The sequence below is a fragment of the Choristoneura fumiferana genome, chromosome 8, assembly GCF_025370935.1.
Source record: "Choristoneura fumiferana chromosome 8, NRCan_CFum_1, whole genome shotgun sequence".
Taxonomy (NCBI): Eukaryota; Metazoa; Arthropoda; class Insecta; order Lepidoptera; family Tortricidae; genus Choristoneura; species Choristoneura fumiferana.
Window position 1 is genome coordinate 7,893,106 of NC_133479.1, and position 21,700 is coordinate 7,914,805.

Sequence of the window (21,700 nt, forward strand, 5' to 3'; positions counted from 1 at the left end):
GTTCATGTGTTCACGGTAAAGGAAAGCATCGTGACGAAACCTGCACAAACCTGCGAAGCAATTCAATGGTGCGTGTGAAGTTCCCAATCCGCACGGGGCCCGCGTGGGAACTATGGCCCAAGCCCTCTTGTTCTGTGAGGAGGCCTGTGCCTAGCAGTGGGACGTATATAGGCTGGGAAGTAGTAAGTACATCATGCGGTCCACTGCCGTCCGGGCATTAAGACCGTAATAATTGCGACAAGGCAGGACAAGTTGCCGCCGTCTGAACTGGCTGTCGGCTGATAACGATATCTCCCCTCACTCCTCAACGAGATTTCTCATGTCGAATTCATCTCCTCAGCTTAGAAGTTACTTGTGGTACCTAGCTCTATCGTAGTTAGTACCTCTAGTGTGGTATCGACAACTAATCAAACAAAGGCACTAAAAATCAAGCATAACCTAACCAACAAAAGTTGGAGAACCCGGCTAAACCGATTTTCATGAAACTGTCTAAGAACCATCGCTAGAAAACCTGATTTCAAATAAAAACAAACCGCATTCAAATCGGTCCAACCGTTTAAGAGCTACAGTGCAACAGACAGACACACATAGCGGTCAAACTTAATAACACCCGGGTTTAAAAAAAATCCTGTTCCATTAACATTAAATATTATTTACAGTTGAATACCAAAAATCAGTAGGTACAATGTATTAGTACCCAAAAAATGCAATTAGTAATTAGTGGAAATAGGTTAAAACCTATGACTTTACTTGACCGTGGGAGTGGTTATACTAATAGTCAATTAGGTTTCATGTCTAATTAATAGCAAACAAAGAAAACCCATTTGCAAGCGAGCGTTCATAAAATGCGCGTGACCGAGTTACCTAGAAAATTTGCAATATGTCGGCTCTGTAGCAGACAGTGGGAGAAATCGTAATATTTATTGCTTTTATATCCTGTACCCGATATAAGTAATGTCATCTATCTACCAAGATTGATGACTGCTTGCGTCTAACGTTTATGGTTTGTCTTGAACAAAACTTGACACAACTACTCGTAGTACCTACCTTACCTACTCATTCCGACAAAGTAATTGGTCCAGTACCCAAATAATAAATATCCAGTCAATTATCAAAAGCTCAGCCACTTTAAATTGGATCATAAACTCGACCCATCTGATCGCCGCAATCCGTTTCGACAGGGAAGATATACGATTCAATTAAATAGTGACCCGAGCCACCAATTTGCCTTGCGTCCGCGCATATTTTTTGCATAAAGTTAACTTGGCACAAAATCGTATTGAATAACATCAACCTAAGTACTCTATTAGCATATAGAAGTCGTTTTGTTTTTCCACAAATATGAATACTATATTCACTAAAAGATGGGTGGATAATTCAGCGTTCTGGCGTATCGGTAATTATTAATAAGACCGATAATGCTCGGGGTTTTTTTATGAAAACTAAAGACAATACCGACGTTAAATCGAACGTGATCAAAATTCATGCGACTTGGCATTCCGTTGTGCTAATAAATTTAACTGAGCGGTCAAAACGCTCAAATATTCACCCAAGAGTATACTCATGTCAAAATTGTGTCTAGAGATCATCGCATATGAATTTTTGAAAGTGTCAGGACCATAGTGAATTTTGAACATTGTAGGCAGACGAACTTACTGTACTGTAACTTTCCAGTATTACGGGCTTAGAATTCAGGGTATGTTCGAGTCAATCCGTGTCAAACGGCAGCTCTCGACTCCGAATGATTCCCATTCTGTCACGCAACCACCGCCAACAGAAATAACTACTGCAAATCAGCTATAAAACCTATCCACAAGATCTCTCCTCTGATGGAAATAAAGTTTAACATCGAATGTTTTACAGAACTCTCAAGATCTTTCAGAACTAAGCTCTGCACTTGTGCACTTGTCCCGTAGAAATCTTGTTCGAACTGTTTCCCATGAAGTTCTAATTAGCAATTTTAAATTTACGATGGGAAGGTTCAGTTTAGATTAACTAATATGAAACACGATGCACTAATGCTACTCTGACCGAGCTAGTAACTGACCTAGTATGTATGTAGTTGATAGCGTCCATCTAACGAGGGCTTGAGACGTGCTTTATCACAGGGTATCACAAGTCGGGCTATCTACCATCATCCAAGAGATATTTATGCTGAATAAAGGCCTCTGATGATAGATCATCGTATGCTTCAATAACTTCTTGCGAAATATCATCGAGTCGACTTTTATTTTTAGGTTGGGCTTGGTTTTTATAAACCAAGGTGTAGGTGTATATCCAATTTTATTACCTTTTTACCGCCCTCGAAATTTGAAGCAGTTAAATTTAATTATTCTGGCTGTTCTGACATTGACACCGAGCGCCGACCTCACGCCGACCTAGCTATTTCGCGCTATAGCCAAATGTCGGGTTGGCAGAATTGGTCTGAATTTTGCCAATGTTTCCCAAAAATTGTAATCAGCGTGGAATGATTGGCTCGTGCATGAAATTAAAAGGTTGAGGTTGTGTTTGCGGTGGTATTGTGCCGGAGATGTCCTCACGGCGCTGGCGCAGCGCCCTCAATGCCGCCGCCTTATAAGGGGCTGACGGCCACCGAGCCCCGCAACTTGCGACAGCCCGTGCAAGTATTTTTGCTACCAGCCCTAAATTGTCAGCTATGCGAACGTTTCGTTTCATTTAAATGTCATGGATACGTTACAATTTAAACTTTACACCTAATTAAGCAAGAATAAAAGCGCCGCGGACGTGTCATTGCATTTATTTTGCAGATTTGGGCTCTGTGTTGACGCAATAAAATGATGCGATGTGATTATCCGTCAACAAAATCAATGCCTTAAGCCGCTTAGCCCGTATAATGAAAAGATTTAAAAAATTGAGCGATGCACGATGGGATCGATTTAGATTTCTCAACCAAAAACCAAATATTTCAGGCATTGGAATAGCTCTTACTAAAAACCAGCCATCATGAATCTTCGCCAAAAATGCAGTCAATTTCCAAACTAGGGCGAACAATCGGTCCTTGAGAGACGCAGTCGATGATTATTATGTAGCCTAATAAGGACTCGGGAGCATTCTCGAGCCCAAAGGATGCCGCCGAGGACGCAGCAAGAAGCCTTCGTTATAGTTGAGGTTATTTAAGGACCCAGAATTCTCCGAAATCACGCACGCGATGCCCGTAGTAAGCGTAATTTGGTGCCTTCAGACTTTTTGCCCGAACTCGTTGAGACATGGGAATCCTATCGCAGGCATGTGTGTGTGATGCGCATTGTACGAATGTCTGGTACGCACTTTGATATAAGCTGACATGCTACGCGGGATCGTAATTATCATAAAAGCGGGTGCTATGCCGGCATTTGTTTTTATCAGGTCGTCTCCGAAATAAGTTCTACTAATCTGGAATGTCCATGACTGTATCACTAGAATAACACCAGGAAAATTGCATAGTTCTTGCGGGATAGCGATAAATGAATTCTACGCAGACAGTCACGAGCAATAGCTAGTACAAGGGAAATGAAGACCACTATGTATTTTTTGAGAATTCATATAGCCATAGAAATTTGTAAAATATCGGAATTTCGACTCAGACCAATTGCTACGCGAGAAAAAAGCCAGAGGTAGAGGCTAGTTATTGCATAAGGCAACGAATTTCTTGAACCATTACAATAACATGTTCTTCCGCAATCGTATGAACAAAATTTAAATTTATAACCTTTCGATTATCAGAAACGGTACCACACTATCCCTTTATCGCGACATAATCAGTATCGATAAAGCGAGCCATACAAAGTGCGAGTGTACGATCCGAAGATAAGCCCTGCAAGTAAAGTGTGCCATGTGCCGAGGAAACGTCCATTCGATAAACGTGCAGTATGATTGCAACCATAGAGCTAATAATAAGACCGACAGAAATGTCACGCGGGCACGCATAATTATAACTAATAAGACATATTTTTACTTTTCAAACTCAGTCGTCGGTAACGAAGTAAATAGTTTAAATAAATGGATTATTGTCAGCGATCGGAATAGGTAGAGTCAATTTATTTACACTTTCCGGGAAGAAGTCATATAGAGGCGTGAATATCACCTATCATTTTCTAAAATTAATAGTACTAATTTGAGATGATTCCTCATCGTATTACGTTAACGTGTTACATTGGTAAACCTTAACCTACGAAAAAAACGTAGTTAATGGCAATTGACAGCGTGCAATTGAGAGGTGAACAAGGCGTCGTCGATTGTAGAAGAAAAAACACATTTCTATTCCTATAATTCGTTCTGTGATTACAACCGAGTAATGGAGCTAATACTGTAGAGCAGGGGGGCTACTACAAAATATTCGTCAATCGAAGTTCGTATCGTACCATCCCTCTCACTCTCGTATTAAATAACATAAGCGTCAGCAGGACGGCAAGATACGAAGTTCGAATTTTGCACTTCGTAGTATAAGGCCTGGCATTGTTCACTCACACTTCATTGGCCCGTGCTACATAGCTGGCGGTCCATTATCATAATAGGGCCTCACTAAGATGCAGACAATGTAGTGTAGATAAGGATATAGCTTGGGGATAGCCTATAGTTAGTAGCATTTCCTACTACACCTACGATTTCTTATCCATATGATATTTGGCTTACCTCATCATCGCCACTGGTCTATAACATCTATAAAAAGATGGCTAAAGCAGCTTCCACGGTGATGCGCCATTTGCGCACGTGGTTTGTAAGGCTGATTCGGAAGCGACAGCCGTGCTACTCCGAAATTTGAAAATCGAAGTTCGTGCCGTTCCGTCTCTCTGAGTCTGATGCTTATATTATTAATTACGAGAGTAAAAGGGACGGTACGATAAGAACTTCGACTTTCGAATTTCGGAGTAGGCCCTCAGATTACGACCGTATAATAGGCAAATAAGTCCGTCCAGTCGTGCTGAGTGTCGTTGGGGGATTTTTTTATGTGAAATTGCATTAAAAGTTGTACCATGAGCTTGTGAGGTGACCTGAATCACCTGCGAAGCAATTCTAGTGTGCGTGTGTAAAGTTCTCAATGCGCATTAGGCCCGCGTGGGAAGTACAGGCTAGTCCTCTTACTTATTATGAAAGGAGCTTGAGCCCAGCAGTCCAACACATACCTTAATATGGTCACTACTTTGAAAAAATCTCGTATCTAAAATATGTCAACAAAATTGAACCTTGACATAATAACCATAAAGTTCACTCAGAAAAATTATCGATTTTGAGGTACGATTTTTTTTAAAGTAGTGATATATTATGTGTATGGGCCAACACAACAATACAACAGAGAGCTATTGAATGTTATGTTTCCAAATACATATATCTAGTTACTTATATATATTTATATTTAGTAACTTTAGCCAATCACCTTCGCCACAGCTCGAACAGCATCCTGAGCCGCATTGCCCCGGGGCGCTTCTAGATTTTATGTGTTGTATGTTACTATTAACCCTATACTTAAGTACCTACTTGTAAACTAAGACTATGGATCAAAAAATCCTTAATTACTTATATCATAAATGCGCAAATATCTCTGTCTGTCTGTTACCTCTTCACCCTCTGAACCGATTATTTAAAATATACCTAGTATGCAGATAGTTTGAGACCCTGGAAAGGACATGGTATAGTTTTTATTCCGGAAAATTGTATAGTTTTATTTTAATAGAAGTAAGCTTTACTGTATTTTTGTCATAAAACTGACAATCGAGCCACTGGATATGGGTCAAGATTCTTGCATTATTTTTAAGTAGGTAAACAAAAAACAAATAACCTTGTTTTGGAGAACCATGACGTAACCCATCAAAACATTTGGCTATAGGAATTATACCGATTATACATAGGACCGTATCTATCCTTTTACTGAAAATACCTCTTTCTAAGTACATATTTATTGTCATAATTGCCTAAGTTCTAAAGCTTTATTGTTTTTGTGAACCGTTATAGCTTTACTGTGCGAATCAGCAGATGACGCGTTTCGTCGTAAATGATCAGTAAGTCATTGCGGTTTTGTAAATATGTAACAGGATCCGTCTCAGTCTATAGAATATTACTGAGAATACTCTCGGACCAACTAGATAAAGGTATATTAGATGTTTATGTAGCTTATTGTATAGTCTAGAGATCGAATTTAAAAATCACGTCTGTCATGTTTTGGACTAGTTCCTAGTATCTGTAGAAAACTACAATTAACTGCTACCCTAAATACTAAACTCGTATGTAATTTTAAAACAATTTTAACATATATTTCGATATAATTTAATAAAAACGGCCAAGAGCGTGTCGGACACGCCAAAAATCAAGTAATATTATTAGATTGTAAATTTAAAATTTTGCTGAAATAATAGTCAACATCTGAATACCATTTAGGATTATAACAAAGGCGGTGTGAAATTTCTTGATTGCCCACACATGCATTTATGACCAGTCACGCCATCCTAATCGATGAAGTCCAAGGAGGTTATGACTAATTACCGAAAAGCGAAAAACAACAACTTCCCACGACGAAGGTTCGTTGAACTTTTTAAATCAATAGCATGTCTGCGGACCTGTAATAAAGGAATATACTTGGTCCCACAGACGCAACGAAAAATCCTAACGATCAGACTGCACCGTTCGACCGATACCTCGTTTATCGTATAGAGTGTGTGTACCTAAGATTTACGATAAATCGGACCGGTCGAACGGTGCAGTCTGATCGTAGGATTTTTCGTAGCGGCTGTGGTCCATATAATAAAGCTAATTGAGCAAAGACTGAGCAAAGAGGTCGCTTATCCGCTGCCTCAGCCGCGCGGCGACATGGCGTGCCGATCTATTTGCGAGATTAATTCGCACGTCAATATAATAGCATCATTATTTATCGAGATACAGGCGACTCCAACATACCTACCGCTTCAGTGGCGATTAAATATATCAGAGTTTGTATTATATTGTCCTCAAGCATATCCCCAAAAATTTAGGGTCAATTTCGTTATACGTCTTCGCCAAAGATTGTTTTTTTTTAGCATAGTTTTTTGCTTACTGTAAATCATACTTTATTTTTACATTTATAAGGACAAGAGATAAGTTTTTACCATGATGACCATTCGTCGTCTCTTTATTTAATGTCTTGGTTAATGATGTGCTACATCTCCGTCATTCGCATGAAAGCTCATAAACCTAGCCCTATATCTTTTATAAATACGTGAACAGGAATACCAGTACCGTCTCTATCTGTAGAGATAATTTTACCCCCTCCTGAGCTGGTCATCTAAAACGCAAAATGCCGAAGTATCTTATTGCCTTAGACGCATTATGTCTGCTTTGCAAATACCTAAATCGCATTAAGTCTTAGGTGCAAAATGCCCGAAATGCATTATGTCTGCTTTGCAAATTACCTAAATCGCATTAAGTCTTAGTGGCAAAATGCCCGAAATGCATTATGTCTGCTTTGCAAATTACCTAAATCGCATTAAGTCTTAGTGCAAAATGCCCGAAATGCATTATGTCTGCTTTGCAAATTACCTAAATCGCATTAAGTCTTAGTGGCAAAATGCCCGAAATGCATTATGTCTGCTTTGCAAATTACCTAAATCGCATTAAGTCTTAGTGGCAAAATGCCCGAAATGCATTATGTCTGCTTTGCAAATTACCTAAATCAGTACAGCTAAAACCGAAAAACCCTAATCGTAATTTGCGTTTTAGACATTATACAGCTAAGGCAACCAGAGGTTTAATCATTTTGCCATGCAGGCATTTTGCGTTTTAGATCTCTTAAATCATAGGCGATATGAGATTAATGTAATTTGCTTATCAGGCATATTGCGTTTTAGACATTATACAGCTAAGGCAACCAGAGGTTTAATCATTTTGCCATGCAGGCATTTTGCGTTTTAGATCTCTTAAATCATAGGCGATATGAGATGAATGTAATTTGCTTATTAGGCATTTTGCGTTTTAGATGTCTTAAATCATAGGTGATATGAGATTAATGTAATTTGCTTATCAGGCATATTGCGTTTTAGACATTCGTTTTAGGCATTTTGCTACCTAGGCATTGTGCGTTATAGATGACATGCTCAGGAGGGATTTTACCGTTACGCTAATAGTGCTAACTCCGTCGAATAAAAACGTTGTCTAAAAACCGTACGCTTAGGAATATGTAACATACAAAAAAAGCATCACTGTCTGTCTATTACATTTCGGTGGTGTATGGCGTTAAATCAAACAGTTAAGCTCAAATATTCTTATCAAATCAGGAGCAGTAAACTCGCCCGATCATCTTAAACTAAAGTTGTTGAGCTAACTCCAGGTGCCTTGTACCTTACTCTTAAATCGGTACAAAAAGTGTAAGAGAATTTTGACTTTACGTTTTCCTTTCTCCGTCTTATTTCTAAACTAAACTGTACCTAAAAAGATAAGCGCCACTTCGCAGAAACCGTGAGTCATGGCAGAGCGATGCGTGGTACAAATCGCAGCGAGCTTGGACACTGAACTATTATCTACGAGTAGAACTGGTACATAATATCTAGCCGAGGTGCGGCAAGACTCTTAGTGTGAATGAGGACACCTGCTAATTTCGAAGTTACAAGTTCAAACTGACGGTAATGGCCCGGCCAAGTCTATCCACAGCTGATGGAGTGGCGAGGGGGTTTCCTGTTCTTTGCGTGTGCTGCTAGGTAACCACTGAGTGGCAAGCGATTCGGCTCCGCAATGTACTCGTAAAAGTATGAGACGGCGCTCGCCGCGCCACGGGACGACGTATGTAGTCGGGACCGGGTGTTATAGGTATTTTAGTTGCCACAGAAAAATATTGCTTATGCTGTGAACCCTAACAAATGCTTAATGTCCTATTTAGAGGCAGCTGTGTAAGTTTGAAACTTAAGTTCCTGTTATATTGTGCTGTTATATAACAGCGTTGCCCTGCGTTGCCGGACTGTTGCGGCACTAAATAAATAGGTACAGTTTGAACTAGTGTGTTGATTAACCTTTTTTATTAGAAGTAGGCACGCTTATTTCTTTATTGTATTGTGTAAACACAAACGTATCCAATGAGTATTTGCATTGTCTCATGCAAACCAAATCACATGCATTGAATTATCATTATATCGAAGTGGGTTAAAATAAACGTGCAAAATACGCCTTTAAAATCATCGTAAGTAGGTACAGTCAAATGCAATGATATCGACACGGCCAAAGTTGCAAAATATGTATACACGACTTTATGCACTTAACATTAAGGTATGGTCGTGTCGATATCTTTGTACTTGACTGTTACAATAGCGATACGAAACATACAAAAAATAAGCTGTATTGTAAAATATATGGTCCAATAATATAATGACCTCCAGACTACCAGATGCATCCATAAGTTCAGATGTCGGTAGCACTGTGACCCGCCCAAAGCACTCACGCAATTTATTTTTTGCCTAGATTAGACTGGCCCTATACCTACTACGAAGTGCAGAATTCGAAGTTCGTATCTTGCCGTCCCGCTGACGCTAATTATTATTAAATTTAATACGAGAGTGAGGGACGGTACGATACGAACCTCATTTTTCGAATTTCGTAGTAGCCCCCCCTGTTTGTGTGTCAACGCGGCGCCCGCGCCGACACAGCGTGTCGAAAGCTTACACTTGGACATCGATGTTTATAGCAGCGATCTTTATTACGATATTCTAACGGACTTAGACTCTGCTAAGTGATTTGTAGTAATGGCTAAGCTACTGCATTCTTCGGCGAGTTACGATCGCTTGTCGAGACAACCGATGCTTCAAATTAGCTTTGATGTCGAAAAACCTGTGACCATTATGTAGATAGATTTTGGTCAAAGTTAATCAATCATACCAAAATGAGCATAAATATTTGTAACCGTTAATTATGAGAAGACTACTTGGCCTAATCATACAAACTTTAACAGAACCCTCAGTGCGCGAGTCCGACTCGCATCACAACTGGTCGGGGTTTTATAAAGCTGATTATCACAAACATATTAAATCTTAGTGGTAAAAACAATCAATGGTAAAGGACAATACAGAATCCCTAAATTGAATATCGTTAACTCTTTTGCAGTTAATCAACTCATTCATCTAATGAATCGTCAAATTCGTCAATTCAGCGCGTGATTAATGTATAGTGGATTTGGCTCAAGTATTAGCGTGTTGGAGCAATGGGTAGCTCTAATCGGATTGGATTGATGCAGGCAATCCAATTGTAGGATTAAATGCAGTTACTTAGTTAGCCACGCGATTGGCAGCATCGCGAAATGTGTTCCTAGAAAGAGTCATATAACAATAGGTAGGTAGCGTTGCCATCAAAATACATATAACGTATTATCCTGTCCATACAGGTCCCACTATACTGGGCACATGCGCCTCCTTTCAGAAATTCAGATTAAATTATTGTGCTCAACAGAAAATGTTTTAAAAAGTCTCAGCTCAATAGGCTATTTGACAACATTAAAAATATACCCCAAATTATGGTCATCCTACAAGATAAAGGAATAAAATAACATATTTCACTTTTTTTTAGACAAAAATATATATATATTTTGCATATTTCGCGAAACAAAATATAGAATTTGTTTCAACTTTATCTGTGATGGTCAACGCCCCGTGATTGGTTAAAACTTTTGTGACGTCACATGCTAGTAAACAAAGCTTCCTTGACTGAGAGTAGAAGTAGTTTGCGTTTTACGGGCATTTTAAAGCAGTTTTTGGAAAATCTCGCAACTTCTAGCAATTCTAGCATTCATATTCATTTTGAATCTTAAAATGGAGACAAATTTTGTGCGAGCTGATAACACCAACCTACCCAAGATAGATGCGTTTATGGTCGCACGTTTCTTTAAGAATAACGCTGATAACTATGCTGCGGAACTTAAAAACGTAAAAACAGCAGTGTAAGTACCCCATAGACATTATTGATTTACAAAACTTCATGTAATTAAGCATAATAAAAGTTCAAGTTTTGTAAAATCTAATTTTAGGTTATGTTGTTAAATACTCGTAAATTTGATGTAAATTCTCTTTGTCATGACCTTTGCCTTTGTTTCACAGGTCTGCCAGGGAATCATATGGTGACGATGCGATTGGGTATGTCCAACTTCACCGAGAGCGTGGAATTTGCACAGTTAAGTGTAAGATGTGCCCAGAGCACAAAGTACGAGCCAAAGGATATAATGTGACATTGACTGTTGACGAAAGTGACTGTGAAATAAGTAGCTGCGAGTGCCACGACTGTGCAGCTTCAGCCGGAGGATGTAAGCATGCAGTAGCTTTTTTGATGTGGGTCCATCGTCGCACTGAGGAACCTTCATGCACTTCCATTGAGTGTTATTGGAAGAAGTCCACGTTATCCAAAGTAGGGACTACGATGAAGTATATTACTGTGCAGCAGATGTCCAAAAAAGAAGTACCACACCGACCAAGTTCGTCTGCATTATATGATGAATTTATTACTGAAGCCAAAAAGAGAAAAATTGATAACTGTGAGTTATTAAAATACCAAGATGATTTTAGACACAGTGGCATTATGAAATATTCATTGCACTGTTTACTATTAGATCAAACTCCAGAAATCAAAAACAATGTAGACAAGCTTATTGACTTGATGAAAACATCATTCACTGTAACTGCAATAAGTATGATCGAAGAAGCAACAAGGGGGCAGAATAAAAGCAGCTTATGGTATGAGATGCGATATGGCCGTATCACAGCATCAAAGGCACACGAGGTTAGTGTTTGCCATACACCAGATGGGTCATTGGTGGCCACTATAATGGGTGCAAAAGTACCTGATACAGCAGCGATGAAGAGAGGCAGAAATTTGGAGCACTCTGTCAGAAAGACAGTAAGTAAAAATTTAAAAAAAAAAATCAGTTTGTGTGGGCTTTTGTATGCAAAGACCATCCCATGATCGCAGCATCTCCTGATGGCTTAACAAAGGATGCCATTATAGAAATTAAATGCCCTACCAAGGCAAAAGCCAAAGAGAATTATTTAAAAAATGGAATTATTACAACTAAATATAAGGCACAGGTGCAACTGCAAATGTATGCAACTGGTATCAAAAAGTGCTATTTTTGTGTTGCTGACAGCAAATTTGAAGAGACGAGGAAAGTAGAAATTGTGCTAGAAAATTATGATAGTGAATATGTTAGGAATTTAGTAAAAAAGGTACTAATTTTCTGGAAAAAAAATATCTATCCTATTTTGTGTTGTAACACCAGTGTGTGATGATTAAATAAAAAAATAATTCCTTGTTTTAATTTATTTTATTTTATATTATTTAATAAGAGAATTCTGTAAATTAATAAGAGCACATGCAATGATAATGATATGGTCAAGAACACGAAGTATGTTATTATTAATCACTGAATGTTGCTTGAGCATATGAAATTCTCTTATACGCCTGATTGTGCGTTCAATATGAATTCGCAAACTAGCGATTATCTTAGTTTGTCGAACTTCTGTTTTTGACAATTTTTCACCAGTGCTTACACTGGGTGGCCTTAAAAGTTTCATGGCCTTTTCATGAAGTTTCTGCTCAAGGTGTTTGAAGCCTCTGTCCGCCAAGATACAACTTCCTATTTGTAATTCATCAAGAAATTTACTGTTTTCAACTATAGTAACATCACTTGTTCTACCCCCAAACCCCTGAGAAATAAAATTAATCAAACCATTAGGTGTGCAGGATATTAAATACTTTACAGTATTCCCCTTTTTGTAGTCCGACCATGTCAGTGCCTGATAAACAGCTTTTGATGGTTTTTGTATATCAATTTCTAAACAATCTATGATACAGCTGACATTATGATAGTTATGTCTGAATGCAATAGGAAGGTTCTTTTTTATTAACTTTTTATCCAACTTTACAATAAATGGTTTTAAAAAACTACTTATTATAGGTATGTTTACTAAAAATAGTTTACTGGCATAAGATAATGACATTCCAAAATTATCCTCTAGTTCAGAAAACGTAGTGTTCATTCTAATTTTTTTCAAACATAGTAAAATATATTCTATTTTTATATTTGTGTGTTTATGCAATAACTGAATTAAAAATAACATTCTTTGGAAATACCAACATACAACAAAGGTTTTTTTTTTTCAATTAAGCGCACAGTATTTTTGAGACGCTGCAATTGTTCAATATTTTCATTGGTATTTGTGACACTGTCAGAGTCAGTAACCCTTGATGATGAAGTGGTTACAAACGGTGATGAATGGCCACTTTCAAAATAAGAAATATCACTATCAGATTTTTCCTCTTCAAGGGCAATATTTCTCTTCGCTCTTTTGACAACTCCCGTCTGTGATGGTTTTCCATGGCAAGGAACTATTTTAAAAGGTGAAGTCAAACGAGAAGTCGTAGTCACTTTCAATGGTGACGTGGTAATGCTTTTACTTTGGCATATTGTTTGGATGGCCTTGCTCCTATAATGCACATTTCGTTTTATTCTTGCTTGAACAGATTTTTCTGCAGTAATGATAGAGTCTGTAACAGTATCTTTGTCTTGAGTTCGTAGTATTTCTGAAAAGATTAATATTTAAAATTAGTAACTTCATTTCAATTTTTTTTTAAAGGCACTTGAAAATAAGAATTGTATTGAATAAGCAAAACAACTTTTCCTTTATAGTTACACTTATGGTATGGCCTATATTTGAATTACATAAACTTATTTCTACTTTGACATTAAAATTTGTTTTAAGTAGATAAGTATCATACCTTCTGGCTTAATAATTTCTTGCACTATATCATCATCTATTTTTAACCTTTCATTTTGGGTTTCAGTCGCACTTTGGCTTTGCAGACATTCTCTGACAAGCTCAATTCTTTTCCTTTTAAGAAAAACTTCTTGAGCAGTTTCATCATCAGACGACAATCTTTTGCGATCCTTTTGACAGTGAAATTTAGATGGCACAGCCTCATTTGTTAGAAGTATATTCTTACTGAAGCCCAATTTATGCTGCATGTAGTTAGTTGTGTCTTTTTCCATCTGAAATTTAACATCATTTCTGATATAGGTAGCCACTATCACACACTATCTTTGAAATAAATTTTTGGTAAAAATTTCATGCTTGTATTATACAAGCTTTTTCTGCTGACTACTTTTTGTTGACTGTACTTGCATTGCCACCCAAACTACATTTGCATATGTAGGTACCAAATTTCAAGTTGATGATGTCATTAACTGTTGAAGAGTTCCGTCCTGCAGAGAATAGGCTGGACTACCAGGATGTGACTACCAGATTATTGTATTGTCACGCAATTTACATAAGTATAGCAAATTTCAAGTCAATCCAACTACTGGAAGTTGGTCGAATTTAACTTGCAAGATTTGATTTCAGACAGACAACGAGACAAGTGAAACTAAATAAAAGCTTGTTAAAAGACAGCATAGCTAATGACAAAAAACATATTTAAACAACATAATACAAAAATATTTGAAATCCTAGAGCAAGCCTAGAGCGTGTTGTTCTGCAATGTGGGTGAAAAGGATCATTCTGACTACAAGTGGTTAAGACTAAAATATGTACTTATTTAATGAAAACCGATATGTTTAGGTACTCTTTGGTATGTATACAGTTAATCGATACTTACATAAAAATGATCTTCACACATAAAGACGTTTGAATGTGATGAAATTTCATTTGGGTCCCTTCGAGCTAACTGTAGCCACATTTTTCGCCTTTTTCGATTCGTTGGTACAGAAACAAACAATTTTTGTGGATTCCTTAAAGACGTATTTGTACATTGTGGCACTACACACCATTTATACATAATGATATAAAAAGATGTTGAAGAAAATCGATGAAACTCACTTATTATGCACTATTTAACAGAGGTTAGGAATTTGTTTACTGGCATGTGACGTCACACATGTCAGGTGCTCGGCGCCATTACAAAAACATCGTTTTTCGCGCGGTTCTGAAAATTTAAACTTTAATATTGATTTTTACTCATAATACAGTAAATTTTCCGGAAATATTAATGAAAATGTCTTATTTTGTAACAAAGAATAGATTAACATGACTGTCCAAAATAGTCAAATAGCCTATTTCGGAAGAATTTGAAGACACCTTGTATAATGAAGGTACTGATCACAACACGTGTCGTGTAACAGATCAATGTTGAACCAATAACACACATGTACAATACGTTACATGTTTAGTTTATAGATATGGCGGCGCACTAATACACGATTTATCAATCTAAGCAAACAAATTTAACTAGCTAATAGAAACCGATTGTAACACTATTTGGAACGATTATTATCATAATCACTGGTTAAAGTGGCCGATTTGTCGGAATTAAACATTAATGGCCAGCTACGAGAACATTGGTGGGTTATAAATGGGCTCGCGGCCCCACAAAATTGATCATATTACTCATGAAAACGGAAAGCGAATGTTAATATGTCAATCAAGGATAGTTACATACCTAGTTAACGTAGAGTAGAATATAATATAATAGAATAAAATTTATTTCACACAAATTTTAGGTAGGTACAATAGGAATTCGGAACAACAATGTAGATTTAGTTTAGCCGAAAGGACCAAAAATTTTAAAGTTTAAAGGTATTATAGATTATGGTTTAATTTTACTCTAATTTGACATTGTAAATTCTATTATTATTTTTTGTATACATTTGACGATCCTTTTGTGAATTTCTTATAATTACCTGACATGTGTTTATAATGGTATATTTTTAAAAAGGTAATAAATAAAGCTATCTATCTTATCTATTAAAAAATAATTAATATTAAATATGTATTCTTAATACATAAGCACCTGTAAGTACCTGCTCTATCGATTGTAAGATCGTACATAAACCATGAAACCATCTTCTCGTCTAACCATATTTGGAAAATGCGTAACGGCATATACATACCTGCAAACAATGATTTGCAAAGACGAACTCGACTCAGCTGCAGTACGTTTTTTTTTCAGCACCATACGTGACGCGGAAGTAGTGTAAAGGTAGAGGAAAAATAGCCGCGGAACCTTGCACCCGCTTGGTGGATCAATAAAGCCTTGAACTTTCCGCCGGCGCCAAACGTAGCAGACTATAAATAACGGCCTACCATTGAATTTGTCCATATTTTATGATTTTTCCGGATAAAACTATAAACTGTTGCTTGAGTGTTTAGGTATTTACTGGTATTAATTTATGTATGCACTTTTTCTTTTGGTTTTGGCACAATTAAAAAAACGATCGTGGTCTTTATGGAATACATCATTAATTATTTGCCACTGTTTGCCACTACGGAACGCTGTCAGTCGACAATTGTGACATCAGTTGACATTGTCACTACTTGGCAACGTGTTCGTGAATAATCACATGTCATTGTCTCATTATAACAAGGTTCCATATAAGCTCTATAATCAGCCCGTCATCAAACCGGCATTTATTACAAGTTGATAATTTTAGTTCTTGCTATATTTTGCTTTTTATACATTTTCTTTATTCTTATAGTCCTTTATAAAGGACACTGGGCGTTTGGGTTTATGTCAATGACATAAAGTTTAATGTTCATAAATCAAAAATTTGACTTGGTCGTCAGGAGGATAGATCGTACTCATATCGTACTCGTCAAACTGAGCGACATTAGTTCAGCGACTTTTAATAATAATGGAGTCTAGATTTTCCTTTTTTCATACAAATTAATTAAGTACTGTTATCAATAAACGCAATCCTATAAAACCCAATTGACGTCGCCTGTCACTGTCACGCTACAAAACATCAAACATTTTGCTTTACATTGCTTTTTCGAATAAACTTTAAAGTGTAATTAAATTTAATTTATTTTTTTAATTCGCTGATCAGTTGGACGAGTACGATCTATGATTTATTTATTTGCTCGTGTAATAGGCCACACCTGGTATTTGTTTGTTTGTTTGCTTTGCTCGTTAACTTTAATCCACTTCCAGCTGTGACTACCTTGACATTAATCGCTACCTTATACTCGTATTTGACGTTGTTTCAGTGGCGGATTCAGGGAGGTGTGTCAAAAGGGATTAAGCTCAAAAATCATCTCAATGCTTCCATATAGGTTTGATATAGGTACATAAGTCTTAATTTTGATAAATAAATATATCGAAACCAACCCCTAGTATCATAATTTTCATTCGTCATTTCAATCGATTATGCTCGTATTTTTTACAATTCCTCTCCATGCGTGAAAACAAATCTCCCTTACAATCCGGTGCAACAGGGATAGAGTCTAGTAGTCAACCACGCAGTGTAAAAGTGCCCTTCCATATATTTAAATTAGTTATTCATTGCTGTTGCTCGCGGTTTCATTCGAAAACTAACTTCAGATCAGAACAAATCGAATGCCAAGGTAAACATACGTTTACTGTCCCACTCTAGCCATCTTTAATTTTATGTCCGCCGTGTGTCATTGAGTATTAGCATGTCAAGCACTCGGACTTTTACCTTATCTATGTTGTATTATTTAATTTATTTCCAGAGCCTAGGTAAATGTTATGCAAATTAATAATCATATTGATTACAGTGATAATTTCTCGAATTCCTTGATAAGTAGCTGATGATTAGCGGTGTTCATTTGTTTTTCTTGCACATTGTTCGTATTTTAAGTAGCTGTCGATATCTTTATCATTAAATTCTGACAAATACGATAAAATCTGAGATTATTTAAGTACAATGACGTAATTTTATTCTTGTGAACTTGGAGCTACGTGATTACAAAGCCATCTAGGTATTCGAAAACAGTAAAAACTTTTATATTGACTGTATCTTTGCATTGCGCTGATTTAGAAATTTGATTTCTTCTCTACTTCAAGGGGTAGCAGACCAGGATATTTGATGTTCATTTCAGCTTGATACCTTCACGCGTTCCCAAAAACTAATTAGGACTCCGTTTTTCCTTTTGAGCTACGGAACCCTAAAAAGAGTAAATGTGAGTTTCACAAGACAATAAACATGACATGTAGAGTACAAACAAAAAAAAATAATAAAAAACTATTAATTGAATTATAATTTTATAGTCAATGTAAGCGAAACAGGTGAGACTACTCTGCCTATTTTACAGAATGGGTTCCTCAAATAACCCATTCTAAAAAAATCGATACTAAATCTTCATAAAATAATATTTTCTTTTTAATTTACAGGTAGTATATTTATAGTTCTAGATTATATATACATTGCGACTAATAGATAACATAATAATAACATAATTAATTTCCTGGTTTATACGTTAATCAATGCTACCTAATTAAATAAATATTAGAATATGTACGTACCTACTGAGTAAAATTACAATAAGTTTGCCTCAGTTTATCTTTATAACTATAGCAATAGATCATACAATCGTATACAATAGGTGATTAGGAAAAATAATTTTAATATGAACTATTCCTACATTAAGTACGAAATATAATTAATTCTGTAATTAGCGCAAATGTTTCAATTATCATTATAGTATATAAAGAAGTGAAGAAAAGAGCTGAATGTAGAATAAGCTGGAAATTACTCCACCGACAAGAGCCTAGCTCTTAAATATATGATGATGATGATGATGATGTTTCAATTAATCCATTACCATTAAAGAAATGGTGCTGCCATTTTGAAATAGCACTTTTAGTTCATTCAATTTCTGCAAAATTTCGGCGTATTCTTGCATAGATGGCTTTTCCGTAAGGACTGATCCTTAAAAAATAAAAGAATACTTGTAAAAGAGCTCTATGCACCTGATGCAGAATATTCTTTCAGATATTTTAGCTATCTAAACCAGCAAGTAAACCCGTGGGAAACCCTTGTTAAAAATAACATCGTTATCTCAGTCAGTCCATTATCGAACTGATAAGCCGCCAAGACAACCGAGGCAGGTGTTTACTATACCTAAATTGTTTAAAAATATGACTAATTCATTATTAGTTAGGAAAATTTGACGCCTACACAAACAATTTATTGATCATCAAGTTACCTTCTCAGAAAGTACAGCTGATTAGGTTGAACAGGACATAAAGCGTTTTTTGTTCTTATTCCATTTTGTGGAATTGGATCGAAGGGAGTAACTCGTAGTAACATCCGCTTGTTTGCAAACTCAGGTTAGCCAGCGTTCGAGGCGTCAAGTTGTACCGAGCGCGGTACGGCCGCGATCGCTCGGAAAAGCGGGAACTGGCGAACTCAACTCACCTGCGTGGGGAGTTGTGTGTCCCGGCCCAGGGGTATCGACATTTTGCTAGCGGCGCCGCCGGCCGCGCCCCGGCGCCCGCGCTCGCCGCACCATCCACCGACCCGGCACGCCGGGCCGCTCCGCCCGCCGCCGTTCCCCGGCCACAATCAAGAAAAACACTTTTCCGAAGAATTTTCGCCCGCACTCATCAACTGTTCGCACACATCACAAAAGTTTAGCTTTAAGAAAATGGAAGCACTTTTTTTAACGAACACTACGTTCGTATCGATGGATTAAAATAAAATCACCGCGATGATAAGACGTTCGCTGCGATAGGCGGCAGCTTACGACTGACGCGCGGCGCGTTGAATCGGCGCAGCGGAGCACCCCACGCCTGTTAGTAGGGAGGCCGGGAGCGGCACAGCCTCCTGATCTGACAGGCTCGGGCTCCAAGTGTCACACGACACGTGCGCGTAGTGCGGTATCGAACGCGAGTGCACATGCGCAGTGCGGTGCGGCTCCACTCATTCATTGCGGGTCAGCTCACGGAGCGCACCTGAGCAAATATTATGGAACGCGACAATAGGCTCGTTGTGCTCGTAACAATTATCGGCGAACGAACCCGTATCGCACGCTCGGAGGAATTTAGTTATCCACCCGTTAAGTACCTAGTTTCCTCACATTTTCCGCTAAGCCAATGGAAAAGAACTGAGCATCGGTTAACGTGCTTTCAGAATTAGAGCTTTTTCTTAATTTAACCTTACGGCTACATTTCACGTTCGTACGGCTAAATTTTTAATGACTTAATTAAAATTAAGCCAAATAAATTAACAGCATAAATTGCTTTTAATTTAAACTTGCTGGGAAAAAAGTAAACACCCATTAAGGTCAGTTTGATACTGTCAAAAAGTTATTACCTATTACTAATTAGTTATTAAGTAAGATACACAAAAATAAAGACAATTCCAAATCCAACACATACCTACTTACAAAAAGACATTAGGTAACGGAATTAAGCGCTAGGTATGTACCTTAATTACAAACTTTCCTTGCTCCTCAACCATTGAATCTACATGGTACTTTCATCTTCTGTTAATTTATGTGAAAATGGTAGGCAGGTGGACTTTTGCATGAAAATATATTTATGTCGCATAGATACGTAGCTGTACTGTACGATGCATTTTTGACTGCGAAGAAGCAAGCTACCTACATATTGGTTTTAATTCATAGATGTTAGTATGTAGTACCTAATCAATGTGAAATTCTGAACTTTTGCAGTACTTAAAAAGGTTCTATAGTCGTACAGATCTACCTACGCAGTTCTGTATCTGCCATTTATACTCGTTAGTACCTGTTTAATACCAAGCATACAACTTTAATGAATGAACATTATCTTATGTCCACTACCGCGTAAACCAACAAATAATGTAAGACCCATATTAAAAAGTAGCATTTTATTCCTTACATCTATTCCTTACGATCTCATTTACAATGGTTGGATGGAGTTTGCCCTTTACATTATATACAGCTTCCAGTAGGCCTAGCATACTATCATAGAACACAGAAAATTATTAAGATATAGCTAGTAAAAGTTACGTGACGTCGCGACGTGCGACTTTTTAGCACGGCGTGATGTCACAGCTCCCACTCGCGAACTTTGACGTGCTTCATAATTGTAATTTTTCGTTTGATTGACAAAGAAAAAAATACGTGTCCGATACGGATGGCCAAATGGTTAGAAAACCTGACTGCGGAGCTTGAGGTCCCGGGTTCGATTCCCGGCCGGGGCAGATATTTATGAATAATACGAATGTTTGTTCTCGGGTCTTGGATGTTTAATATGTATTTAAGTATGTATTTATCTATTTAAGTAGGTATGTTTACCCGTTGCCTAGTATCCATAGTACAAGCATTGCTTAGTATGGGACCAGGTCAATTGGTGTCAGGTGTCGCATGATATTTATTTATTTATTAACATTTCCGGTGTAATTGACGGATTAAAAAGATTTTTTTTTTCCAGGAAACTGCAGAATTATCCGCAACAAACGTCAGTGACTGTGTTCTAAGTTCAGGTGGGCTACTACGAAATTCAAAAAAATAAGTTCGTACCATCCCTATCACTCTCGTATTAAATAATATTGGCGTCAGCGGGACGGCAAGAGACGAAGTTCGAATATTGCACTTCGTAGCACAGGGCCAGAGACGATAGCGTTCATCGTTGGTGCATCCATCACTTTCGCACACGCGTGTGAGTCAAAAACTTATGTCGTCGATAATATCTAGGTACCGTAGCGCACTAAGAGAGAGAAATATAAAAAAGCTCTTTGCGGCCTATTTTCAGATTTAACTTTTATGTATGTAAACCCTTTATTGTACAAAAGAAAAGAAACAAAATACAAATGAAAAACTTTGAGATATGAGATAATTGTACTTTTGTTTGTTTTTAGCCGGCTTCAAAAAGAGGCGGTTCTATATTTGACACAGCATCTCGGAATTTAAAAAAACATTTAATACAACTACCTACCTGCGTACTGCTGAAACATTCAAGATTTACCTCAAAAAAACTGGACTTG

The 21,700-nt window shown here is 37.3% G+C and overlaps 2 protein-coding genes and 1 pseudogene across 5 annotated transcripts in view; 1 reads left to right on the top strand and 2 right to left on the bottom strand.

Annotated features, from left to right (window-relative positions):
- The window catches only part of p130CAS (Serine_rich_CAS and FAT-like_CAS_C domain-containing protein p130CAS), a 120,200-nt gene that overhangs the window by 90,847 nt on the left and 7,653 nt on the right, over positions 1-21,700 (bottom strand). The window contains exon 1 of one of the 4 annotated variants that reach the window (XM_074090945.1): positions 19,148-19,773. The exons of 2 other annotated variants lie outside the window; for them this stretch is intronic. Coding sequence is in view for 1 of the 2 variants with exons in the window: in XM_074090944.1 (XP_073947045.1) it covers positions 19,148-19,189 (42 nt within the window). In the remaining variant the exon portion in view is untranslated. Of the gene's footprint in view, positions 1-19,147; positions 19,774-21,700 lie in introns of those variants that run through there. One more of the 4 variants, XM_074090944.1, reaches the window with a different exon arrangement.
- On the top strand, positions 10,529-12,218 carry LOC141430015 (uncharacterized; annotated as a pseudogene).
- Positions 12,267-15,039, bottom strand: LOC141430014 (uncharacterized). The gene is given in 4 exon segments (XM_074090550.1): positions 12,267-13,042; positions 13,045-13,515; positions 13,711-13,981; positions 14,587-15,039. Coding segments are annotated over 4 exon segments (1,698 nt in total). The 5' UTR covers positions 14,767-15,039.